General features: G+C 43.9%; 2 protein-coding genes across 3 annotated transcripts in view; one reads left to right on the top strand and one right to left on the bottom strand.

The window, feature by feature from the left end:
- Nucleotides 1-19473, bottom strand: part of dnai1.2 (dynein, axonemal, intermediate chain 1, paralog 2) — a 35192-nt gene extending 15719 nt beyond the window's left edge. Inside the window, exons 1-18 of the mRNA XM_042059068.1 lie at nt 19425-19473; nt 19269-19328; nt 18809-18925; nt 18609-18689; nt 18032-18158; nt 17736-17791; nt 17167-17316; nt 16188-16247; nt 15835-15963; nt 15113-15197; nt 14842-14959; nt 14600-14643; nt 14144-14391; nt 13377-13466; nt 13082-13169; nt 11799-11878; nt 8054-8202; nt 1297-1396 (exon numbers count right to left, since the gene is read on the bottom strand). Coding sequence (XP_041915002.1) covers nt 1297-1396; nt 8054-8202; nt 11799-11878; nt 13082-13169; nt 13377-13466; nt 14144-14391; nt 14600-14643; nt 14842-14959; nt 15113-15197; nt 15835-15963; nt 16188-16247; nt 17167-17316; nt 17736-17791; nt 18032-18158; nt 18609-18689; nt 18809-18925; nt 19269-19310 — 1764 coding nt within the window. The 5' untranslated portion in view covers nt 19311-19328; nt 19425-19473. The remainder of the gene's footprint in view (nt 1-1296; nt 1397-8053; nt 8203-11798; nt 11879-13081; nt 13170-13376; nt 13467-14143; nt 14392-14599; nt 14644-14841; nt 14960-15112; nt 15198-15834; nt 15964-16187; nt 16248-17166; nt 17317-17735; nt 17792-18031; nt 18159-18608; nt 18690-18808; nt 18926-19268; nt 19329-19424) is intronic.
- A 577-nt stretch (nt 19474-20050) lies between these two features.
- Nucleotides 20051-27500, top strand: part of fam219aa (family with sequence similarity 219 member Aa) — a 21523-nt gene continuing 14073 nt past the window's right edge. The window contains exon 1 of one of the 2 annotated variants that reach the window (XM_042059240.1): nt 20051-20300. In XM_042059240.1, the coding sequence (XP_041915174.1) occupies nt 20235-20300 (66 nt within the window). In that variant the 5' untranslated portion in view covers nt 20051-20234. The remainder of the gene's footprint in view (nt 20301-27500) is intronic. The other variant, XM_042059241.1, reaches the window with a different exon arrangement.

Raw genomic sequence — 27500 nt, 5'->3', positions numbered from 1 at the left:
ACCACACATTGTAGCTCTCCTGTTTATTCGCTTGGAAAATTGACACGTTTCATGTTGTGTGACCGTACACATTTTTATCAACTACTGATGCAACTGTATTTAAGTCGGGAAAACGTGGATGTTCTACTACGTCTGGCTACATCTGATGCCGCTAGCATAGCAACATGCTAACACAGTCGCGCCACGCACCAGAGCGTTTGAGTGCACGTACCGACACGGGAGAGGTATGACTCAACTTGTGAAAGTTAAGGTAAGAACATATATTACTACTGACATTGGGTGGCGTGTTCCTTTCACACAACTGTACTGAGACAGCGCAATTTTTATTTTCCCTGTAGCAGGCCTGTCACATAGCAGGCTAATGTAATAGGCTAATCTTACTGTCCGAAATAGTCATAACTAGCAGCTATGGACATGATGACTGCACTACTCGATCGTTCACGAGAATAGGAGAGACTACTGTTGATAGCTGTGTAGTGTTCAAATTTTGTTAAAATCTAAACACCTATGGTGTTCATTGGTTCATTGTCAAATGTTATTTTAAAGTATTAAAAAACGTTGTTTTAGAATTGTCGAAAGGGGCTTTTACGATAACGAAATTCAATTGCACTTCCCCTAGTGGTGACACATAACAAGACACATGAAGCATGGAACATGAACTACACCTAAGACAAAAGACAGCAGCGGGATAATGGACTCCACGGTGGTCTGTTCACAGAAATGAATGCACTCCGCTTCGCGTCGGGGCCGTTTTACAACCGTGCATTAATTTCTGTGAACAGACCACCGTGTCGTCCATTATCCCTTACTTGGCGTCCACTCTGTGTGCATGTGTGCATGTTTAAGCCCTGCTCTATGTATACGTCCCCATGTCTCCATATCTGAGAGTGACTGTACTAGTGCATGTTTGTGCATGGACAGGTGGCTGCTGGCATAAATGTGCTTCTCAGTCTACGCTCTATGCTGGCAATTATGCCTTATCCAGCAAATAATACCCCAATCAGTGTCCCAAGCAACAGTCCTGTGTCTTTGATGAGGCCACTGACTGTGCCACTGTGATCTGTCTAGATGCTGGCCTGCTGTGGCTGGAGGGATGTGTGTGTGTTTAAAGTACAGCTGGCGAGGGTGATTAAGACGCCTGATAACGACGTGTTTGAAAGTTATTATCTCCACTCTACTTGAGAAGAAAGGACAGCTTTCATGTTCTGAGCAGTGCATTTTGAACAGTCTTAATACACGACTGGTGCAGAGAAAGTGTGGGGGGGGGCAGCAGGAGGGCTCGGATTGGTCACTTACCCTCCCGTCGGTGGTGACGGCGGCGAACACCGTGGAGGAGTACGGAGACCAGGCCACGTCCCCCACCGCAGAGTTAAGGTCAAAGGTGAACATGGGTGTGCTGTGGGGACAGAAAATAATATGCTGTGACAAGATCCAGGTCATAGACAAATGATAACCAATAAAATCACTCATGTCTGAACCTGAAACTGACCATATGGATGTAAAGATTAAACAAGATGTGCTCTGACCACCACTGTGTCCACAAAAGGCCATGTCATCATACATCCTCTCAGAAGGCATTAATGAGGCCTATTACAGTGGTGCAGATGGACCTCACCACACTGTGCAGCTGTGAACAGCACAGAGTCAAGAGACCCTGCTGCTGCTGCTGTGGCAGACAAGGACTAGACGGAGCCCTTTGCCTTCCATATTAAAGGCAGATCGAAACAGATGGTGTTAAAGAAGGAGGAAGACCAGCAAAGCAATGCATGCAGTTATGTGGCTGTGCACATGCCCAAGTGGAAATGGGCTGTTTAACAAGAAGATTCTGGCAATCAGTCGATTCGTTAATTAAAAAAAAAAAACATTCTCAGAGGATGAGCTAAATGCCAAGCAACGTGCACGATTTCTAAACTTTAACTCCTCGGTCTTTCAACTTTTTCACATTTCAGATGACATCTAATTGATCTACGAATGCATAAAAATAAATTGTTTTTTTAAAAAAAAGAGAAAATATCTTCGGTTTGATAACAATCTGTCTCAGATTAAACTTTAATTAAGTTAGGGGAGAGCTGTTGGAAGGATTGAGCCATTAAGCTGGTGTTCAAACAAACACCCCTGTCTAAATCAAACACTGTTTCATCATTCTGGATGTGATAAAAATGCTAATGAGACTCACTTGTGACATTAGACAATGAGAGTCCTTCACTTGAACGATGCAGGTATTTTAGTGCACAGCCCATTAACTTCTGTAGAAACTGTATGTGCATGCTAATATCAATGTGTGGATCAGAGGCTAACGCATACGCGTATGAAACATCTATCAGCTCAAATAACTGTGAGGATGAGGCAATAATTGCACAATGGCACTGTAATTATATGGAGAACATTAAGTGCTTCACAACACAATATGTTTCCATAACAACTATGCGATACATGGGTATGAAACGTGAAACACATGAAACATTCAGATAGATAGATAGATAGATAGATAAGAAAACTAACAAAACTAAATACTAAATACACTATATAAGTTAAATTAAGAAAGTCCAATGTGCTTGAGGGTGATCAAGCATAAGACGCTTGTAGTGACAGGGCCGGGACTGGTGAGGTGCTAAAGGGAGTGAGTGTCATGGTGAAGGTGCAAACAGTAGTCCAACCATAGTCCTTAGTTATGTGTGCCTGGCAAGGTGCTCAAGAGAGTGAGTGTCATGGTGAAGGTGCAAAAAGTAGTCCAACATTAGTCCAACAGTGCAACAGTGCAAGAGTAAGGTCTAGAGACCAGCATAAATAATATAGACAAATAGGAGAGTAAAGTGTAATGTAGACAAGGTAAAATAAAAAACAATTTCAGTGCAAGAACAGGTTGAGGTAATAGTATAATAGGTATAGCCATTCATTCATTCAGTATTGTATCAGAAGCCTGACCGCAGCCATTGATCATGTGTGCTAATATAGCATGAAAAACAGTGTAGCAGTAAAATAGTAGTGAAAACATTAGGCTGTGTACAATAGTAAAACAGTAGTAAAACAGTAGTAAGCAGTAGTGGGCAGTCAGTACTCAAAAAACATGGACATGGAGAGGGTGGAGAGGCAGACAGACTAAGCAGAGAAGTCTATCTCTCCTCTTCCCTTTAGTGAGGCATTGAACAGTTCAATGGCCCTAGGAACAAATGACTTCCTCAGCCTTTCAGTTGTGCATGGCAGTGAGCGAAGTCTCCAGCTGATCAAGCTCTTTTGGTTTTTGATAGTGCTGTAGAGCGGATGACATTCATTGTCCAAGATGTTGATCAGTTTGTTCAGGGTCCTTTTGTCTGATATTGAAGTGATGCACTCCAGTTCAGCTCCCACTACAGAGCCAGCTTTCCTTACCAGCCTGTCAAGTCACCCAGTATCCTTCTTCTTTGTGCTTCCTCCCCAGCATACCACTGCATAGAAGAGGACGCTGGCCACAACAGACTGATAGAACATCCTGAGGAGCTTGCTGCACACATTGAAGGACCGCAGCCTCCTCAGGAAGTACAGCCTGCTCTGTCCTTTCTTGTAGAGTGCATCAGTGTTGGCTGACCAGTCCAGTTTATTGTCCAGGTGGAGACCCAGATACTTGTAGGTGCTTACCACCTCCACATTGACCCCATCAATGGAGACTGGTAGCAGAGCGGGCTTAGACCTTCGGAAATCCACCACCATCTCCTTGGTCTTTGAAGTGTTTAGTTGAAGGTGATTGAGTTTGCACCACTGCACAAAGTCCTCCACCAGGCTCCTGTACTCCTCCTCTTGCTCGTCCCTGATACACCCCACAATTGCAGTATCATCAGAAAACTTCTGCATGTGGCATGACTCGGTGTTGTAGCAGAAGTCAGATGTGTACAGGGTGAACAGGACTGGAGAGAGCACAGTTCCCTGTGGCGCTCCGGTGCTGCTGATCAAAGTGTCAGAGAGGCAGTTCTTCAGTCTGACGAACTGTGGTCGCTCGGTCAGGTAATCTTTAATCCAGGTTACCAGGTGAGCGTCCACACCCATCTGCAAGAGCTTGTCTCCCAGTCTGAGGGGTTGGATGGTCTTAAAAGCACTTGAGAAATCAAAGAACATGATTCTCACAGCACTTTTCCCCTTGTCTAGGTGAGAATGTGTCCTGTGTAGAAGATAAGTGATGGCTTCGTCCACGCCCACTTTCTCCTGGTATGCAAACTGTAAAGGGTCTAGTGCATGGCGTACCTGGGGTCTGAGCATACCTAAGACCAGCCGCTCCATTGTTTTCATCACATGTGATGTTAGAGCGACAGGCCTGAAGTCATTAAGCTCGCTGGGGTGTGGTTTCTTGGGAACGGGGGTGAGTCATGATGTCTTCCACAGTGTTGGAACTTGTCCGAGACGTAGACTCCAGTTGAAGATGTGCTTCAGTGGCTCCCCCATTCATGTAACATTCATGTAACACTGCTGTATTCTATCTGAAACTCACAGTATTCACTAGTCGCACTGCAGTGCTATGAATGCCCACGACTTTCCCACTCAGTTTAGTCCTTGGAATGGGGGGAGCAGATGCAGCAGATTCTGTTATCTGCTGGGTGAGGTGGGTGGGAGAGAGAGAATGAGAGAGAGAGGCAGAACAGAGAAGACTCCAGCTGAGGCCTACACACCACAGCCTGAGCCTCAGACATACACTGTTCCGTCTGTTCCCTCCGTGGTGAAAGGGAACCCTTGTTACCGCCCCAGCATACGGACGAGGGGGAACAAAGTCAAGCAGAATCCAACAGGGCAGGGAAAGCAAAAAGCTAAGGATAAAACCTGTGAGAAAAAAAAAGAACAAACTGGAGAGAGTGAATATGAGAAGAGAGCAAGAAAGCGGGGGGGGGGGGGGGGCTCCCACGATGCCGCTTCCGGCGTGCCGAGTGGGCGCGTTAATCAGACAGGTGAACAGACAGATGGAGCGCCCGCGTGCCTCTTCCTCATTACCACCGCCACACACACATACAGCACCTCCTGCCCCTGACCACCGCCACACACACATACAGCACCTTCTGCCCCTGACCACCGCCACACATACAGCACCTCCTGCCCCTGACCACCGCCTCGACCGCCGCTCCCCTCTGCCGTTTCCGCACTAATGGCCAGCTCCGCTCTCTCCCCGACACATGGTGCCGAGCCAAGTCTCTCTCTCTCTCTCCCTCTCTCTCTCTCTCCCTCTCTCCCTCCTGAGCCTTTTTTGGGTCTGGGGCACTGGGGGGGGGGGTTACATCCAGAATTCAGAAAATCTCTCTCATTAAAGCCTGCCGTGTCAAAGGCTTGTGTACACACACACTCTAAAGCCGTTCATTAGTCAGCTTAATAAGCTCTTTTCATTTACACGCCGCACCCGGTCTCGTCCAGGGAGCTTCGGCAGAGAGGTGCGATCATGACGCAGATTAGCCTTTTAAAAAGGCACAATACAGAAAACAGAAAACAAAGGCAAACAAAAGAGAAGAGAATGTAACAGGGGCCAAGGACTTCTGCAGGTTCAGATGAGTTTATGTGACTATCTGAGGACAGACACAGACATCTTTAGCAGGGCAAACATGACTCAGTCGCACTGCATTGCTCTCCCCCATTCTCATTTTGCTCAGGCATAGCCATTAGCGGGATTCACATAGGTCTGTGACCCACTTTCATTATTTTAATTATGACTCTCTCTCTTTTTTATTCAGGACACTTTGTTTACTCGGTGCAGTCAGGGCCTTTTAATTGTTAGCGGTTGACCCTAAAGCAATAACCCAACAGTAGGTCACTTTCAGCCACACTGACGGGTATCAAAGTCAAAGTCAAAGTCTGCTTTATTGTCAATTTCTTCACATGTCAAGACATACAAAGAGATCGAAAATGGACGTATGGACGTAGCCGTCGAGCCCTCGCTAAATTCTGTGGCCGGTTGAACGCATAAAGCACCCAAAGGCCACGGCTCTGTTCTCCACTCCACCAGCAGAGTGACTCACTCCTCTGCTTGATTAGCGGACCTCTGATTTATGGAACACTGCTACTGGGCGTAGAGACTTATGGCCTTAAGAAGTGTGTCAGTCAAGTAGCCCCCAGGTTTGCTCTCTCTCTCTCTCTCTCTCTCTCTCTCTCTCTGTCTCTCTCTCTCTCTCTTTCTCTCTCTCTCTCTCTCTCTCTCTCTCTCTCTCTTTCTCTCTCTCTCTCTCTTTCTCGCTCTCTCTTTCTCCTAACCCAACTCTGGTTCCACTGCCAGGTCCTGGCTCCTGACTTCAACCGTAAAACCCCATCCATCAGGCTGGAGCAAGACAGTGTACTAGTCGGCCAGCCACTAAATAACATCAGGGGTTAAAGATCCGAAGGGAGAAAAAGCTCCTGCAAAGCATCAGTTCTGCATCTGTCTTTACCAAGACTCCACTGACACACAGAAGAGGACAACAGCTGTTCTCTGTGAACAGCGGAGTGAATGTGACATCAGAGCATAATCAAATCTGTCAACATATTTGGATACGGGAAAAATTGATACATAATGAGCATTTTATCTGATCTAACGTTTGATGGCAAATTCTAATATTGTTACTTTGCTTTAATCTTATTTGGCAACCATCTTGCATTTACAACAAAATCTTAACACAACTAAGCATTGCCAACACCTAGTCTCTGTTTCCGGCAGTTACAAAGTTACGAAACAAAGAATAATTGATTGGCTGTCACACTAGCTGCAAGAACCATGTCCAGAACAATATCTAGCCTATCTTCAATAAGTGACGTTTCAAGGACCTTTGGAAGTAAAACATAATTGATTTTCCAACCTTAACACAAAACTCCTTTATGCCTTGTTAAACTACCATTTAAATAATTGTCTAATAGACGTCTCAGTCTGAGATACATTGCAAATGAGCAGACAATTAAGCAAACGGCGTGATAAATCTCCATGTGACAAAATGTAGAATGGCGTGTTCTTAAAGGGCACCAGTCTGTAGAGATGTTACGGAAGGCACTTATTTTGACCATTTAAACCATTCTTAGGCTGTCCATTTCTCACTGCAAGCTTATGGTTTTTAATGGTAGTCAATACATGTCATGCATTTCTTGTATTTAGGTGTACTGTTCTTTACCAACGTATTTGCACCATATACAAAATCCCCAAATTGAAGTGCTACTATTTAGCTTTGAACATTATAATAAATCATTTTTAAACACTGATGCTTTTCTGATAAGGGAAACCACTCTACCTTCTACTTCAAAACAGAATACACATCCACTCATTTCAACAGAAAACTGAACAGAATATCCACCATCAGGATGACACACAGGGTGGCATCTATGTGCTCCCATAGCTTGGTATGGCATTAGAGCCCCCTGCTGGCAGGCTGAGGCGCTGCACAATAAAAGCTCGATGAGGGTAGCAGACGTATTGTAGCATCGCCAATCAAGCAAAGCATAAAGGGCTGTCAGAGAGACTGAATAATTACAGAGAGCCAATCATGGGTATTTCCCTTTTTAAAACATTTACAGTGACAAATCACTGTGACAAATAACCCGAGTGACAGGATAATTACACGTGCCACAATGAGTATGGAAGAACTATAAAGTAATTCCACCCAGAAGAGGGAAATGCAAAGCATTTTCACATGTGTGCTTTAGCTTCAGGGACACATGTGGTTAGTGTCTGTTACACAATGTCCACACACACCATCATGATTCCCACACTTTCAACCATAAGGGAAACATCTGTCAGTATCTATACTACATCTGCATGCATGGAATCATATGTCTGTGTGCACACCTTCATGAGCTTTTTAAGTGCACAAAGGTTGAGTGAATATGTTCAGTTCGGTTCCAAAACGCTATATCCTCCATTTTAATGCATTTTCATAAATGTAATTTTTTTGTTTTCCAAGTAATTTCAGTGGAAATGTATAGTTATTTGATTTATAGCGTTTTGGAACCAAACTCTTCATATGCATTCAGATATGTAGCTATTTATCTAATGTGTGAGTGTGTGTGTGTGTGTGTGTGTGTGTGTGTGTGTGTGTGTGTGTGTGTATGTGTATGTGTGTGTGTGTATGTGTATGTGTGTGCATACTCAATGGTGTGGTCCCAGATCTTGACGGTCCAGTCAGAGCTGCAGGAGATGAAAACTTTGGGGTGGAAGTGGTTCCACTTGACCGCATCCACTGCCATGTTGTGGGCATCATACGTCTGGAGGAACTGGCTGGAGTATGCTTTGGAGCACTGAGAGAGAGAGAGAGAGAGAGAGAGAGAGAGACAAACACACATACACACACACACACACACACACAAACACACGTCATATCCAATCATTGAGCCATAAAATACTTTTTAAAGGAGACCTGTCTGTCTCAGGAAGGCTGTCAGGAAGGCTGCTGTGGTAAAAGCTTCCTGTGTACATAGGCTATTGATTTGAGAGAAAAGTCTCGATAACAAAACGCCTTAAAAGATGAATCCAGTGACATCAGCATTTTGCTCATAAAACATTCAAACAACGTGTTAAGCAACCCAAGTTACACTTCTGCAACAAAAAGGATCCTTAAAGGGCATACAAAATGCTCACTGAGCTAATTACTCCTGGTGGTGCACCTGCAAACAATGAAACAATTTATTCAGCTCTGAAGTGCAGCAGAGCGTTGAGGCTTTTTACAGTGCTTAATCAAGCGTTCACAATTCCAAGCTCTCACTCATCAGGCCTAGGATGTTTCAAAGGCTTCATGGGTAGTAAACAACCCATAATGCATTCCAAATGAATATGCTCTGTTTTGCTCTGATTTCCACATGACAGTGAAATGACTTAATATACAGTGCAGGTTTCTGGCTTTCCATAGACTGCCCTTATCTGTCAAAAGCATCCTGTGAAAAAGGGTAACAGATTCTCATGGTTTATATCTATTTTCAAAATGACTGGAAGTGAGGCCTAGTCCACACGTACCAAAGCGATCTTTTTTTCCTCCGTCTTCCCTGGAACCGTATCAAGAATATTTGCGTCCAAACGGATCCATCTCAACACGACTCAACACGTTACTTCATACCCCAGGCCTATAGGTGGCACTGTGTCTTTACAGAAATTCACCAAAACTTGCAAAACTTGCGCTTTAAAAACAGACAGAATAGACTACGGAGAAATGGCTAGTGCAAGGAAACCAGAATTGTTTGTGTGGACTGTTACTGTCTATGTGGACTGATGGTGAACTGTCAACTGTAGTCAACTGTAAAACTAATAAACTTTATTTTACGGTTTGTGAAGAGTGCAGTCCCGTCCTTTATTTGGCTAACACAGGTAGGCCTACTAATCACCTTTACTTTCTTTGGTTGTAGGATAGTCCGTGATTCACATTAGTTTTGGCTATCACCGCAATTAGGCTACTAAACGCAAGGCTTACCCAAGTTCTAGGCTATTCTGTCGCCACATTTATAATATTGCTATAAAACCTTCGTTAGTAACAGTCAATACTTTTGCCTGCATCATGTGTCACTGACAGTACAATGCATAAAAAAACACCGGGAAAAACAGTGTTCAGTCCACCAAGTCATAAGCTATCGGCGCTGCGCAGCATCAGTTGTGATATTTATCTTAACGGAGTGTAATCGTAGGTAATGTCATGTATAAAAAACTAGTATTGTTAGGCAGTACCAGGGCAGCTGAGGTGTGGCGATGACATCATCGATACGCAAGCAGGATGTGCCGTTTCGCTGTCTAAACGAACTCAAACGGGCTACGGTTTCAGATTTCTCCACTCTGGGACCAGGTTTCAGAAAAGTGCGGTTTCGGGCAGTGCGTTTACAGGATTCGTTTGGATGCTCGGCCAAGACGAAGCAAAACCTCTGCGTTTAACCTAAAAAGCGTCTCCGTGTGGACAGGCCTTAGGCCTGGGACCAGGTTTCAGAAAAGTGTGGTTTCGGGCAGTGCGTTTACAGGATTCGTTTGGACGCTCGGCCAAAACGAAGCAAAACCTCTGCGTTTAAGCTAAAAAGCGTCTCCGTGTGGACATGCCCTGAATGTGAGCTTGCCGGCCGTCCAGCAGTCTGAGTGGTGAGCACAGCCCAGTTGATAAAGTAGCCCCTACAAAGCCCTCTTCGCCCAGACTGACAGGAGCTAAAACATGGAGGCGACTATCCTGGGAGACAGACAGGTCCCCTGAAGTGTGACTGCAGACGTGCGCATGTCTCCCTGGCTTATCCAGAGCCCTGTCAGTCTGCCGCCAAGCGCCCGCAGGCACAGGCAGCCCGGGAGGAAATTGGAGGATAAATCTACTGTGGGATGCCTTAAATGACCTGTCATGGCACTCTTGGACTGGTTCAGGGAGAGTGACTAGGTGTGTGTGTGCGTGTGTGTGTGTGTGTGTGTGTGTGTGTGAGGCTGACTCTCATTGTGTTTGGCAACTGTCCAGTAACTTTCAATATAAATGTGTGTGTCTGTGAGGCAGGGAGACATATTGAGCAAGTAGCCATCCCCAATCATCCCCATCCCCAAATCTCTTGGTCTGAAACCTTTTGGAGGAGAGTCTAGCGCTCCCGGATAATGTTGGCCCCATGGATGTCTCCTGAGTGCGAAGACTATTAACTTCTCACTGAATCAAGCCATGTGTATGTGGCATTTAGGTTTTATTGCGGTCACACATTGCCAAGGGGTTATTTAACTACTACTTTTTCCATTAGACAATTGACCTTAAATTCACTATGACTTTTTCTGAAAAAAAAGTTAAATAAGTATTCTCCCATAAAAAATGTTCAATCCATTTCATTTTTCTGGCCCGAATGACACTGGAATCTTTGCATCTTTGTATCAGCAGTAGTCCAGACTTCAGGAAGGTATCACCGGATCTCACAGACCTAAGCAGTCTAAGATCTAGACAAGACTTTTTTCAGCCCAATGGACGTTAAATTAATGTTAATGTAGCCTGATGCAGATGAATATGAACAAGATTAATAATATCAGATGAATAATATATTACTAATAAGGCAGAATGTCCTGAAAATAAAAGCCACGTAAAGCAATTAAGTTTGACAAAGACTACAAACAAAAATAGAACACAATGGATCAAAATATGAAAATTATTATAAAATTAAATAAAAAAACAAAATGCCAGACGGAGTGGCGTGACTCACCTGCGTATCTGTAACCTAGCAACTGACCTGTTTGTGAACCTGTGCAGATGTGTGTACACAGTACATGTGTACTATGAATATGTATTTATTTGTTTATGAGTTTGCAGGTTGGTAAGAGACTGTGTGTACCTGCTCATACTCGGGTTTCTACCCACATATGTCTACAATCACTGGCTGTGATGCATTGGCCTGCCTGCCTGCTTTCTATGGGCTATTCATCTTTTGCCACTGCCTGCCTGAGTCATCACACTTAGACCCATACACATGTGTGTGTGTGTGTGTGTGTGTTTGTATGATGAAATAAGAGTGGGAGCTTTTAGTTCTACTAAACAAAGTGCTTTCTTGCATCCCCAAGGGGTAGATGGGCCAGCCTGCTGACAGGACTAAAGCTACTCTGCTGCTGGTTACAGAAAACAGATGAAACAGTGGTTTCAGAAGACAGAAAGGGAAACACACACAAACACACATACACACACACACAAAAACACAGACACAGACACAGACACACACACAGAAAGGGTGGTGAGTACTGCTCACCAGAAAAAGGAAAATAAAGGTGAAGCCACCTTTGTAGTAGTTCTGCTCTGGCCACCTTTGTAGTAGTTACGTTCTCTGAATGCTTACAGAAAATCAGCAGGATGCCTTGTGCTTACCATAGACTGTATACAGTATATAGTCTATGGTGCTTACAAATAGTTATTGCTCACCTTGTGGATCTTTCCTTCTTCTGTGCCAACCAGGAACAGGTAGTCAATCTGCTTATGGAAGTCAAATGATGTGCCACAAGCTACAGGACACATAAAAAAAAACATGCGTACAAATAAACAAACAAATAAATAAATAAATAAATAAACACAGACTGAATGGAAAGATAGAGGTAGGTCTACTTCATTCCTGTCGCAATCAGCAAGCCTCTAATCAGAGTATCGCTAAAAGCATAATAATTGCCCCAAATCTATTTATAACCACATTGTGAATATTACAGGAAAACAGAGTTTCCCTCGCTTCAGCAATATGTCTCTGGCGCACGGCCAACCCCATCTGTAACATACGGATCGGACGACAGAAATGCCAGTGCTGCCAGCTGGACGCCCAGCATCCGCGGCCGTCAGCCCTGTCTCCAAACAGCGGTCACTCAGCACCACTGCAGACAACCCCAGACTGGATCTCCTCCTCCTCCTCCTTCTCTCCCTGTCTACAAGTGCTCCTTCTCCCCCTTCCTCATCCCTTTCATCGGCCCACGAACGGAGATTAATCTCCGGACCTGACCTGAAAGAGCCTCTTAATGGGAGAGAGGTTCCAATAAAAGTGCAGCTGAGGTGCTGGAGGAGTGATAATCCCTCGGCGAGGAGGGGGGCGGATATTACTGCCTGACCGATGTTGTCAGTGAGGGAGATGGGCGACATGAGGGCAATTCACACGGCCATGTTAAGATCAGCTAACATCTAATAACGCACATGACTGAGTGAGCTTGCCAAAGCATTACAGTCCTGATTTGAAACAGCTATATGCGCTTTTGCAATATTAAAAGCTATATTTGCTTTTGCAATGAAAGTCTGTGGCTGGATTTCCATCCAACTTGTTGGCATATTTCAAGTGCGTTTATGAGAATTCGGCTAAAAGAAATGGACATTCTCTTCATCAAGAGAGGAATTGTGAACAGCTGTGGGTTAAAAACTTGTGATTTAATGTGAGTAAACCCATTTCCATCAAGCTTAGTCACATTACACCCTATGTGACTCAGCACTTCATCCACCCCCCTCTAGCAAATTAATTTCTTACTTGACGTATAAGAAATGCTTTTTTTTAAAATCTACTCCAATTTTAATGGTCCGAATTCACATGAAACCCAACATGTTTGTGTGTGTGTGTGTGTGTGTGTGTGTTCTGTGCATCTGTGTCTGTGTGTGTGTGTGTGTGTGTGTGTGTGTGTGTGTGCATGTGTGGGTGTGTGTGTGTGAGAGACTGTGTGCTCACACAGTTGTCTTACCCATGGTTGGCAGCTGCATGCCTTCTGTCCCATCTGACGGCGGACCCTCTAAGGACAGCTTAATGATGTCTGTATACACCAACTCATTCTGTAGTCACAATCAACACACACACACACACACACACACACACACACACACACATACACACACACACAGATGCACAGAACACAGACTGCTTAGTAGATAGATAGATAGATAGATAGATAGATAGATACTTGATTGATCCCCAAGGGGACATAGTAGCCAGTGCATACAAAAGAAAGCACACGATCAAAGCACAAGTTGTTCGCTCACCTTGACCAGGGTCCAGGACACCACTCTGCCATCTGACGACACAGAGAAGAAGTTGTGATTGTGGTCCATGTCATCGTTCTGCCAGCGCACCTATTACACAACCAGAGCACCCAGTACATTACTACAAGCCCAAAAGCACAGAAGCTTCCCAACACTGCACTTTTCATGCTTTGCCAAGATGGTGGCTCTTTCTTGGTCCATAGAAGAACCCGTTCTCTCCACAGAATACGTCCGGGAAAATAAATCTTGTTCAAGAACATTGAAGGAACCATTGCCACGAAACACTGAACTTGAACTCCTTAAATTCATTAAATCCTTAAATTCAGTCTGGAGACTGTAGGTCAGTTTGATCTCAACCAAAACACCTGAGAGACAAAATGTCCAAGGGCACATGTCTTGTTTTTCTTTTTTTCCCTTTAAATATGGATGACTTTGTTTTGCACTGCCATTCTTTTAATCAGGAGCTTTTTCTAGTGGCTTCATGACTTCAAACTAGGTAACTAAGCACCACGGCAGCCTTTTATGTTCTGATCAAAGTCAAAGAGCAATGTTTAATCTTGATACTGGTGATGGGACAAGACATTAACTAGAGCCATCTGGATGACAAACAGATACACGGAAATATATTCACGGACACACTTGCACACAAACACAAAGAGACACACGCACACACAATGCACCAGCCTGGTCAGATGATGTGTCTGTTAGATGTGATTGTGACACACACACACACACACACACACACACGCACACACACAAACACACACCTGCCAGACAGGGTCTGTGTGTTTGCCGGACTTAGCCGTGCTCTTGTAGATGGGCTGGCTGCTCTCCTCCTTCAGGCTGTAGACGCCCACGCAGCCATCGTAGAAGCCCACGGCCACCAGGTAGGAGATGTGTGGGTGGATGTCCAGGCACGTGATGCCGGACGTGGTGAGGTAGATGTTCTCCGGGTAGGTGGGGTTCTTCAGGGAGTAGAACAGCAGCATGCCTCGGCCCTGTTTAGTAAAGTCATCTGCCAGAGAGACGGAGAGAGAGACAGAGTGAGAGAGAGAGACAGAGAGGGAGAGAAGCCCCTCTCATGAGGATAATGTTTCCTTTCTGCCTTGATCAGCTCATTTTACCACAAAGTGGCTACAATCAAAACCTTGAATAGGAAAATGGCCACCACAAACACATCTTTATCATGTAATTTATTAGGGGAGTGGTTTAGTGTAACTTACACGACCCAAGGCCCACAGCAAACAGATCTCTGTAGTTTTCATTCCTGAAGGATGACAATTATACATTAATACATTGAATGATCTTGTCCAATTTTAAGCAGCAATTTATCTAAGCTGGCCACTTGTAAGACTTCCACCTTAAACAAGTTAACATATATTATTCTTATAAGCGTACATCTGAATGGACATGGCCCTTTACACATGTACTCAATGTGATTTGATTTGTAATTGCGTAGACTAACCAGCAGAGGGCGGTAACAGCAAGTCTCTTGGCTTTATCGTACTGGAACTTCCACAGCGGCAGCAGGGTGCCTTCCTGGTCCCGGAACTCGTCCGAGGCGTCCTCAAAGTACTTGAAGTCTGGACAAACACACACACACAAACAGGAGATGGAAAGCACTGACTCATTCACTCAAGTCCGCAAGGCAGTGACACATAAGGACAAATGATTCAGATCAACCAATCAAATGAATCAGCAGTGGCCGAGGGAGAGAAACAGAAAAGTGGACGTACCCTGGGCGATGTCGTCAAATGTGTTCTGGTTGACCATGCGCTCCACGATCTTTGCGGCCTTTGACACTTTACTGATGTCATCACTCTGTCATTGGCGAGAGAATAAAACGTGGCTATTACCCAGCTAGACAGACCATTACGCTGGCCTACGTCAGAGCCTCAGTCTTTGTTTTCTGAGAATTCTGACTTACTTTGTCACAGTGGTTTGTGATCATGTAGGGGTAGCTCAAATTATTATCTTAGTCTAATGGTTATGCTATCACTTCACTGAGCCATGCTGATATATTTTTCTTACTATTGGTAAAACATTACGCACCACAAATGATAGGCTACTTTAAGGCCATGATTGTTTTTTTTTCTCCAACAGTGAGAGGTGTTTCTGGATTGCACTGAACAATGCATGATTTCATGTCCTGTCTAGACCCATGGCAATTCCTCAAACTCACACGCTTGTGTTACATTAGGATTTCACAGCTTGCTGTTAGCAGTCACGCTTCGACTTGACACACACACAGAGAAGCCGCCTCTTGTGTTTTGTTTGTAATTGTACACTTCTCTCATGCTGATTCCAACATGACCTAAGGGGGAATCCACACTGCACTGTTTTTAGTTATTTTGTCAGGTCTCTTGAGATGAGGTACTAAATTGCAGATAAACTGGCGTCATCAATATAAACACTAAGACACACGCACACACACATACACACACACGTGTGATCTCACCTGCATTTCTACCATCATCATCTTCTTCTTGCCTTTGTCCTCCTCTTTCTTAGTGGGCTGAGCTTTCTGCTTCTCCTTATTCTTCTCTTGCTTCTGCAGCTCTTCCAAATAACCATCATAGATCTCCCACTGAGGACAAATGCAATATTCAATGGAGAATACAGAATACAATAGTGATATCTCTTTGGAAAAGGGGAAATATCGCTGAGGGGATAGCACATTGGAGCAGAGAACAATTCTGTTGCCAATAAGATGCGATAACAGACAACAAAACTGGCAATTACTATCTCTTAAAACTGTAGCATCGCTTATTCTGTCTTATTAAACCCACCAGTAGTCATCAGCAGTCTCACCTGATTAGCTGTGGCTGAGAAGTTTGCACGAGGAGGGGGTTCCGTCTGACATTCCCTCTCCTTATGTAAAGAAAAAAGACTTAAGCACATCTTGGTTCTTTATGAATGTCACTTCAAGAATGTCATAAATGTTTAATACTCTGGCAATGCCACATTCGAGAGAGTCTGTTAAGGGATCCACATATCAGCCTACAACAGCAGTCCCAGTGCACATCTCGCCCAGAAAACTTTTACAAACCTATAATTTGACAGTCTACAAGGCATTGCTTAGCCTTATAAATGCTTTCTGGAGAATTAATTGTCTTTGTGCAAAACCCGGGGCATTATTTTGTCTTAGTTAATGCTAATGCAAGCGTAAATCATGTTGACACGTTTCCATGATCGCAGTGCAGTCACAGATGGCTTACGTTGTATGAAACAGTCTTTCCCTCGTCGCCATTCTGCTGAGCAACACTTACAGCGAAGGGGGGGATGGTACTACTGAATCATACGCATGAATATGTATGGATAGTGATATTAAATCTCACAGTCACCTCTGCAGCTATTGTCTGCATGGAAATGAGATCTGGAGCAGAGAGAATAATCTGCCCCTTTGAGAGAAAATATGACAAAAATATTTAATTAAATAAAAAGTGGAAGTCCCTGACAGAGTATAACAGATGCAGCAAAAATGGTCTTATTTGTTAGACTAAATGATTCACACTCATGGTTCAAAGTAGCTTTATATTCCTTAAACCAGTGAAGATTCATTGAACATTTCAATTCATTATCCAGGTTCATGAGTTCATAAAAGTCAATGTTCAACAATGGGGCTTTCATTACTTGATAAAAAAAAAAACTCTCTATGAAGTATAGCTATTCATACAGTGTTCCTAATTCCTGCTACTGTTTTTTGTGACTACTGATGATATTTCATCAGTGCAAAACTGTCTCTTGCTAAGCTCTTTCTTTGTGAGGGAACAGTCTGGTGCTAGCCTACCCTGAGGGGGTTGTTGAGGGTTTGGGAAGCGCGCTCGCTGAAGTTGAACTGGTTGGTGAGTTTGCACTCCTTCTGGCCTCTCTTGACCTCCTCGCTGTCTGGCCTCTCCTCCCCGCCGCCCTCCTCACCCGCCTCCTCCCTTGCATCGCCCTGAGGAGGTGCAGCAGGGTCAACAGGTTTTACAATCTCAACTTGATGCAAGAAAATACAACACAGAAAAAATTGCAGAAATTATTAGATTGATTGCATAAGTCTGATATCAATACAAATGTAACTGGTATTGAATGTGTAGCTTCTGTAGATCTGGCAATTGCACTTATTTTCACTGTAAACTCTTAAACAGATGAACTACCATCTTCTGACAGCACACTATTGTAAGAATTATTTTCATTTCAATGTGAGAATTATGCATATTTAAATCAAAGACATGGTGCCTTTGTAAAGGTCAGACTTTAATTGCATGATATATGAGGTGTCTTATTCACTGGGCCAACAGTTCTGTGCTTAATTCTGGGGATTTATGATGATAAATGGTTGTGAAACGAGTGTGAAAGCCTCGGTTTCATTACCGGAGTCTCCACCTTCTCCTCATCTGTCTCCGCTGCGGCAGTGTCCACTGGTTTCTCTGTAACATAGCCATATTATTCCCATGCACATACACCCGTGTTTCATGAACATAATAACCCTGCACACATCCTGTAGTCTGGGGCCCACCACACTACAACAGTGGATCTAATGGCAGACTGGCTAGTAAAGCAATTTAGGATATATATTGTTTAGTGACACTTTTTATGCTGACTGCTAGTCTCTAAATATTCATCTGTGGTCCCTGTCGGACTGAATGTGCTATCTAACAGATTCATACCTTCTGGGAGGCCTTGTTTAGCCCTTTGCCTGCGAGCTTCATCGGAGTCCTTGTGAAGAAGATTTCCCTCCAGGACGAAGTGAACTGCCAGTTGGTCTACACTACTGATGGTCTTATAAGAGCGCTCCTGGAAACACAGAAGTTTATATCTTTAATAATTTTCACATTGCTCTTGGGTGCTCCTTGTTGGTCCCCCCCATCCCAATCCTCCCCCACCTTTCTTATGCAGCCCTTGCCACTTAATCTACTAAACCCCTCTTCTACTGCACTTTTTACCCCCCCCCCATAAATGCACAAATAGGCTGACACCATACATAATTTTACTGCATTTCTTACATCCAGTAACTATATGCATGTGACAATAAACTTCTTTGTATCTTGTATCTTGTATGTTTGTGGTCTTTTCCCGTCATTTTGTCTTTTCCAGAGATTGTGGACAGAGGTGTTAGTGTCCCTGTGATGACCTTTCAACGACTTTGATTTTGTAACTCAAACAGCTCATTTTCATTGCAGAATCACCTGTCTACACAGTGGTTTTCCTTTTTTTTTCTTTTAAAGAAAAAATAAAACAACTTACTTTGAAGCTGTAGCGGACAATATTCTGTGGAGCATGTGGATTGTTGGCCGTGAGGATCCTTGTGAATTCTTCCTTCAGTTCCTGAAGGACAGAGAGGACAAGGAGAAGTTGTTATCAGTATCAGCTAGTACATCAAGTTATGAATGAATGTAGAATGTGTCACAGACAGTGATACAGTACATTGTGCCTCTGATACTCACTGCTTCAGTAAGGTCCAGCTGGTCAGGGGGTTTCACCAAAGTTTTTCCTTGGAGCCAGTCATCAACCCCATCACCAAAGTCTGGCCCGTCAGTCGTCTTAGCCTGGAACACGGACCCCTACAAAAATGCAAGTTATTCAATTGTGTTCATGGGCATCACTAAAGTGATTTCAGACAACTAATAGAAAGCTGCCAAATTCCCAAACCATACATTTCAAATGTGAGTCTGTGCTAGCCAGCCGTAGAAGTTAGTCATAACGTTAAGCCTACATTAGATAAGAACAAGAGGTTGGAAAGCATCTCTGGCATCCCATTGAGCAAAGCCATACTTCTTCCTAATTGTTTTTTCAATTATTCTGACATGTCTCGATCATTTAAAAAAAAACTGTTCAGCTTATCAACTTTGAGCAAGCTATGCTAACTAACGTTAACGTTATGCAGGTCAACTTAACTTAACTTACCCGTCTGGCTCGGGCAGCCACAGTTTTTTTAGGCACAGGCATCGTTTCAGTGTTAATTTGCTAGTGCTCGAAGGAAAACCTTTACTCAATCATTCAGCATTAGGAGAATGGTGAATTATGGCACCTAAATATAATTTAGATGCAATGAAAGGATACTAACAGAAGTAAACAAGACTGCAAAACCGCTCCTGCAAGACTGCTCCCTGCAACTGTTTGTGTTGGTTGCGCTGGCAACGGCCTGGATCGAGTGCTTTGGGTGCGTTCAAGGGGTCTGGGCCAGCGCCGTTTACAATTTGTAAACTGAATGCAACTTTATTATTTACTATTTTTTATTTACTATTATACTTTTCAACTGTATTGACTAGTCCTTTATTTACTACTTTTTTTAACTACTCCCTCCCTCCTTCCCTGTCTGTATGTCTGTCTATCTATCTATCTATCTATCTATCTATTTTATCTTTATCTTTATTTACTATTAGATTTTCAACTGTATTTACTAGCCTACTAACTATTTTCAAGGTGTTTAAGCCCATAGCCAAATAGGCTACCACAGAGCCATAGCTATCTATAAGGCTCTGGGCTACCATAAACGTAAATATAAACATATAATTAATTTGTAGAGCCTTTACCTATTTATTAGGCAACATTAGAAAGTGTTGAGTTGAGAGCATAGACTGTAAAAAATAGTGAGAGTTTGTAGTGCATCCAGTAGCACTCCGTGTTTCAGAAACTTCTGGACACTGCAACACTTCCTGTATTGTCGATCATCTGTTTCCGGAAGACGTTGCTCAATGTTGCCAGTTTCACGGTGTTGACGGACGGACGGTGGAGCAGCAAACAGCAAACTAGGATGATGCGAGCATTTTGTAGCATCCTCCGGTCGTATTGATAGCGGAATAAATGCGTTTGTAAGTTCCATTGTCATAGTGTTAGCGTTAAACAGTTGAATACCGACGTAGTGTCAAAATGATGGAAGAAATTGATAGATTCCAAGTACCAACAGTGAACGATAACCCGGAGATGCAACCGCTGGTAAGCAACCCGTTACCGTTACGATTTATTCGGATACATTTCCAATAAACTTGATAGCGTTCTAAACCATGTCAGAAAGCTGCAGTTGTGTTTCAAAATAACATAGTTCTACCATCTAAATCTGTCAACACTCGCTCGCCTGGCCTTTCGAAAACAGATAAACAGGGGCACCAGTGTTTGAGCTTGCAGAGGCGTGTTGTGTTGTTCTGGATGACATTTTCTCAAACCTAACGTTTCCTCAATTACAATATGTGCGGTCTCAAAACAAAGAGACGGTACATTTTCTCAGGTTCATTCTGTTTGAATTGTATTGTCGTTTTCTTGTGAAACATTTGTGTATCGTTACTTTATCCACATGTACGTCACCCGGCTAGCTTGCTAGTTCGGCAGTGCTCAGCCTTTTATTTGATTGCAGCCAACGTCACTGTTATCGAAGATGTAACGAGTGCACTAGATTAGTCTACGTTGTGCTTGTTTATGCTATGAGACGACAGATGTTATTTATCAGTGTTGTTAAAGGGGATCTGGTGTTTTTTTTATTATTATTATTGCTTTGTATTATTTCATTAATCCAAAATGAGAACTTGCGGTTGAAGGCGTTGTCATCTCCCACATTCTGGGCTGAGTAGGTTAATGGCTTTCCTCCAACGTTTTTATTAATTCATTCACGCTAGGACGTGGCTTCAGTCGTGTAGCCTGAACGTGATTTTTCTTGTGAAAATCTACTACGCACAGGCAAAGCATAGTACTAAGAGATCTTTCCGTGTGTAATCATGCATTAAATATTTTGGAGGAGCCTACGTAGCCTATCGCTGCGACCTGTAGGAAGGCGCGGCTTTTGATACGGTATAGCCTAGCATACATTAGGCTTCTTCTTCAGTAGCACTGTGCCATTTGTGGACGTTAACATTGTAGGGACAGTAGACAGACAATTGCTTACAATCATGTCACACGACATTATAGAAAACAAAACAGAAGGATTATGTTCATGGTGGCACTGAGTTGGCCTAATTATGGTTAGGTCAAGTTTTAGTCATTTAAATGTCAGGGCAGCTCCCTGACATTCTTGACAATATGAGTTCAGGCAAGCTTTTATAAGTGCTGAGGGGGATATTATAGACAAAGGCCTGTTACAGATTCATTGCTAGTTGCTAGCATTAGTTATAGCCCAGTGTTAATAAATGAAAGGATCCTTAGGTGGAAGAAATCAGAAGAGGAAAAAAACAACAATATTGTTTTGGCTCAAACCTCCTAACATTTCTGTTGGCATAACCCCCCCCCCCCCCCTTTCCCCCCCACCACACACTCTCTCCAGGACATTGATAGATAGTAGATAATAAGCAGCTGTTTCCCAACCATCCCTTTGCCTCCGGACAGGCTCTTTCACCTGGGATGGGGTCAACTGCTTCAGGACAGCCAGGAGCTCTATATTTATGTCCATGTCTTAAGTCATCAACCACTCTCACTTGGGTCTTTGTTTTGATATTTGAATAGCTTTCAATTTTGGAGGCATTTTCTACTTGTATTATGATAAGTGCTTGGTGCATTCAAAAGGATGCAAAAAGGGTATCAAATGCCAGATGTCTGACACTATGCCACATGTAAAATCATAATTTCATTTCCCATTATATCATTGTCACCATTCAGCTCATTTTTTTTAGCTTTATGGCCTTTCGGTGGCAGCCCACAGTGTCATTTTGCTCCAACTCAATCCAACCCTATCAGCTTGAGGACCCAGCTGTTCTATGCTCTCTCTCTCTCACTCACTCACTCACTCACTCACTCACTCACTCACTCACTCACACACACACACACACACACACACACACACACACACACACACACACACACACACACACACACACACACACACACACACACACACACACACACACACACAAACGTACACAGTCCATGCTTTCTCATGCTAATCATCTTCCACTCAATACAGCAGCCCAACAATGGGCAGGCACCTGCCTCGCAAAAACCTCTGCTGGTTTTAAATTGATCTTTTGTATCGCAACCCCCAACACCCCCCCCGGAATCAGTAGGGCTAAATAAGCAAACCGCTTTTGCGGGTGGAAAACGCACAAGTTCATAGTCAAGTGGTAAAACTGCAGAGAGAGATGAACATGAGGACAGAAAGAGAAATTTGACATCTAATGAGTTGGCAGCTCTTTCCCCTCAGACACCGTCCCCCGCTCCCTCACCCACCCATCAACGTTCATGTACTTGTCCCGGGGCAGTTCTAAATAAGAATGGTAACATTGTAGCTCTTGTGTAACAGCAGTTCTACTGTAAGGTGCTCCCTGATGATGATGTGTTTTCCCTTGTGTATCACGTGATCCAGATCTCGTGATCTACCGTGTAAGAAATGGACAGAGGGGAGCAGTGATCCGTTCGGGCACACAGCGCTTACTATGTATAGCTTGTCCACCGGTGGTCACATGACCCTGGCAGCCTGCACACCCATTGGCCAAGAGAGGGAGCAGGGGGTTGCAGGAAGAGATTGATAATCCCGCGGATGTCCCAGCTGGTTCAGCTGCATCAGCAGCAGCAGCGGTAGCAGTGGTAGCAGCCATCCCCACAGCCTGAGACAGCCTGAGCGATGCCTGAGTGGTGAGGTGTGGAGACCACAGCAGAGGGCTTGAGCCTCAGACAGAAAGGTCACAGATCCATAATTAGAGTCGTTGGGAGGTCCTCGACAAGAATGCTTATCCATTACCCGTGTGTGTAGCGCAGGTAACCCTATTAAAGCTGTCCCACCCAGCGACTAGACGGCCAGTCCGAGCCAGTCAAGGAAATTGAGCAATCTCGTCCTAAGTGACCTTGATGGCTGTGTGCACACAGTGACATTTCTCTTCCTTGATCCATCCAGGCTGATGGAACAAGCATGTCTGAAAAAAAAAAAACAAGCTCCACAGTGCCATTTTACCCTCATACTGTATACAGCGGGGAAAATAAGTATTGAACACGTCAACATTTTTTTCAGTAAGTATACTTCCAGTGAGGCTATTCACATGAAATTTTCAAGTAAAAGTGGAATGGCACAGGGAAAAAGTATTGAACACACAGTAAGAAAAAGCAGTACACAAAGGCAAGGAACAAACTGGAATTTATAAGTAATTAAAGAAATTATCCCTCCTATCTGTGCAAATTGATATAAGATGGGTTAGTACATACTGGTGGGCTATAAAAAGTTTTTTTGTTACCAAGGTGTCACACGAGACATTTCATGATGGGTCAAAGCAAAGAGCTCTTCCAAGACCTTTGCAACCTTATTGTTGTCAATGGAACTGGTTACAGATGCCCTTCAAAACTTCAGAATCATCCAGTAAGCAGTATTGGAGTCATTCTCTGCAAGTGGAAGGAACATCACTGCATCATCAATCGGCCATGCACAGGATCTCCTCACAAGATTTTTGACCAGGAAGTCAGAAGGATAGTCAGAAGAGTAGCCCAAGAGCCAAGGACCACTTGGAGAAAGCTCCAGAAAGATTTGAAGGCAGCAGGTACAATTGTTACAGAAAATATCATAGGTAATGCACTCCACCGCCATGGCCTCTATGCACGCTCATACCGCATGACTCTATTGCTGAAGAAAAACATGTCAAAGCTTGTTCAGTTTGCTACACAACATTTGGGCAACCCTATGAAATACTGAGAGAATGTATTCTGGTCAGGCAAGAGTAAAATTGATCTTTTTGGATGTCATACTACACACCATATTTGGAGGAGAAATGGCACTGTGCATCACCCTAAAATACCCTATCAACAGTGAGGTTTGGAGGTGGAGGCATCATGGTGTGGGCTGTTTTTCATCTCATGGTACTAACAGACTTCATACAGTTGAAGGAATGATGCATGGAGTCATTTTGTTCCGTGAGAATCTTTACATCCACCAGGATGATGAGGATGAGACATGGCTAGACCTTCCAGCAGGACAATTATCCAAACCATTCAGCAAAGGAAACTCTCAATTGGTTTCAGAGAAAGGAAATCGAGGCCCTGACTTCTATCCAATTGAACAGTTTTGGAAGTTCAGGATTCACAAGAGGGACCCCTGGAATCTTTAATATTAAAGGACTATCTGTTTAAAATAATGGGCCAAACACACACCAGAATACTGTGACTGATTAGTTTCGTCATACAGGAAATGCCTTGAAGCTGTCATTACGAATTAAGGCTTTTCCACAAAGTATTTAAGAAATTTCAGCAGGCGTGTTTAATACTTTTTTCCTGTATCATTCCACTTTATTACACATAACTCTGGACTTTAATGTTTGGATTTTTTTATATAGGTGGATTATCTGAGTTAATACTAATGTCTGATGAAAATGTCATGCAAATAGCCTCATTGGAAGTATACTTACTGAAAAAAATGTTGACGTGTTCAATACTTATTTTCCCCGCTGTACATCAGTATGTGGGCCCCCACCACCACCCTCAACACAGTGGTGTGCAAGTGTAGGCTATGCCGGCTTACACATCTTGTCTAGCAGTCACTCCGGCCCATGTTATCTCATGCACTGTGGATATGTGTACAATAGCCCATGTGCATGTGTGACTGTTAAGTGCTTATGGCGAGAGTTTAATCCGGGGCTCTGGATCCCCTCTATGGATTACTCCTACATCATCTGACATCCCATGAACCTCTGGGGCATCATCACGCCACCCATCTCAGCAGGGGGACATTTTGATGCTGTGTGTGTATGGCACGTGGGGAAATTGGCATACCCCCCGGCCTTGAGCCATTGCGAGTGTGCTTTACTTTGAAGTCTTTTTTTGTTGTGTGTGTGCGCGCACATGAGTGTGTGCAAGCTAGAGTTCGAGAGAGAGTGAGTGATTTTTGGTGGGCCGATCACATATTCCATTAAGGGCTTGGATTTACTAGTGTACTTGTTGATATTGATCGGGACCTGCTTGAAGTTTACCCATTAGGCCTGCTACTTTCTCTCATACAAACAGTGGCATTACTGACAGCAATCAACTCTCTTCTAAAGCTTTATAATTCAACTCATTGGAATGTTTTGTATTCCAATAGTTTATGTATGCATACAGACAGTAGGTCTTTTGAGGACACACTAATCTGACCATCCTTGAGGCATTCTATTAAGTACAAGGTTAAATTTCTCTGGACCAGACAAGTGGTCATACTGGGTTTGCTGTCTGTCTGTCTACTAACACACACACATACACACACACACACACGGAAACATAGACACACACACTTACGTATTCTCTCTCTCTCTCTTGCCCTCTGTGTGTCAATGATTATTGCCAAGTTATCCATGGCACAGTGCCGAGCTCTCAGTGCTCAGGCTCTGGCTGTGGGCACAAGTGTTGTTCTTCCAGGCAGGCAATGGAGCATTGGAGCCTTCAAATGGTTCTCAGAGTAGAGTCTAGTAAACCTTATGTCATCTGCAAGGAGATGCAGCGTAGTATGTAGGAAGAAGATACAGAAGTATGTAGTAGAGGTATGTAGTTTTTGTTCTCAGGCCAACAGAATGATGAACCAGTCTGACCCTTTTGCCTTTTACGCCCACCCAAGGCGCCTCATCTGACCTCTCCAAACTCCTGTCTGGAATGTAGCACATGCATACTTGGAACACACAAGCTTGCGCAAATGTGCAAGCGACATAGTACGAGCAGACCCTCCCCACTGTCTGATTGTGAACCTGCTGTACAGTATGGCATATTGCATATTGTGCATGCCATATGTTCTGCAATATTTTGATTATATTTATTTAATTTAGGCTATAACTCTCTGGCATTCAGCACAGAAGATGACAAGGAAGAAATGCATTGTACAGGGGAAACTGGTTTTTAATTGTACATATGACAGTAAATGCTTTGACTTCAAGCTCGAGCTCAAGCACCCCCCACTGCTCAGCCCCATACTGCGGCTGGAGGAACACTCCCAGCTCCTGCTTCCCTACCTGCAAGAGAACTGCTGGAGGCGATGTGTTTGAACACCAAGCACTCCACTACTGGTGAACCTGCTCATCAGGCAGGCTGACAGCTAGGCTACCTATCGCTTCTCAGAAACAGTGTTTTTTTTTTTTTTTCTATCAGGGCTGTTTCCCCCATCGATCTGTCTGGTCAGCAGGATCCCATTACCTCCTAACCCCTCCCCAGCAGCATCAGTGACCACGTCAGTCTGTGAGAGTCGACCTCTCACACTCTGCTGCTGTCTGAGGGCCAAACATGGCAGTGGTCACTTCCTGCCTCACAGACCGTCTGTCTGTCTAACAGTGTCTGCCAGTAAGGATGAATCACATTATTATTATTATTATTATTATTATTACTTCCTCTTCCTCTATTATTACTTCCACAGAGCAAAGTCTGACCGAGTCTGGCTTGGTCATATCCTAGAGGCTTGCCGGGAGCATGTAGCCATCTCTCGGTCCTGAACCTCAGTTATTCCTGAACCTGAGGCCCATGGGGATGTCAGCCTCGATATGTATATGTCCATGGTGCCTCGGTTCTCACTGGACCGATTTCGTCAGCTTTATTTATGTGGTGGATGAGCAGCAGTTTGAGAGGGCCAGCTGTTCTGCTCGCTGTCTCCTGTGGGCCAAGGTAGTACTGTGCAGTCTGTTCTGGCAGTCTCTTAGTAATTAGCACTGTCGAAGAGGACCACAGCTTGTTGGATCCTTTTGTCTCCGTACAGGAGAGTCCTGAAGGCTAATTGCATCTGTTGGATGTTTTTTTTTTGTCTGCTAAACACAAGCAGCCGCATGTTGGTCGATGACTCTGTCGAAGGTAATTGTCAGCTAGCCGCTTCTCTAGGTAGGTAACCACAGTGGACTTTTATTGTTTTATACCCTGACTTTCACTGGCTTAGCCTAATGCTCAAATAGGTATGTCTCACTGTGCCAGCCTATAACCTCATCAACGCACACACACACAAACATACTCACACACACACTTTGTGTGTGTTTTTTACAGAGCTTGTTGTAGGTGTCGGCATGAGCGGGTGGCGACATAATGATGTCGTGTTTATGTCAGCCGCTCACAATGCCCCTGTAAGACTGCGGAAACCCCACAACAGGCGTTGCCTGAGACTCAGTAAACACACACACACACACACACACACATACACACTCTTCCCTGGTGTGTTCCAGTATTCACCCCCACGCCCCTTCTGCGTCCCCACCCTGCTGTCGTCCCTCGGCAGAATAAGGGCCCGCTTGTGGA

The sequence above is a fragment of the Alosa sapidissima genome, chromosome 13 (genome assembly GCF_018492685.1).
Source record: "Alosa sapidissima isolate fAloSap1 chromosome 13, fAloSap1.pri, whole genome shotgun sequence".
NCBI classification, from domain to species: Eukaryota; Metazoa; Chordata; class Actinopteri; order Clupeiformes; family Clupeidae; genus Alosa; species Alosa sapidissima.
The sequence above is the reverse complement of the archived record's forward strand: the minus strand, read 5'-3'. Positions and strand labels throughout refer to the sequence as shown.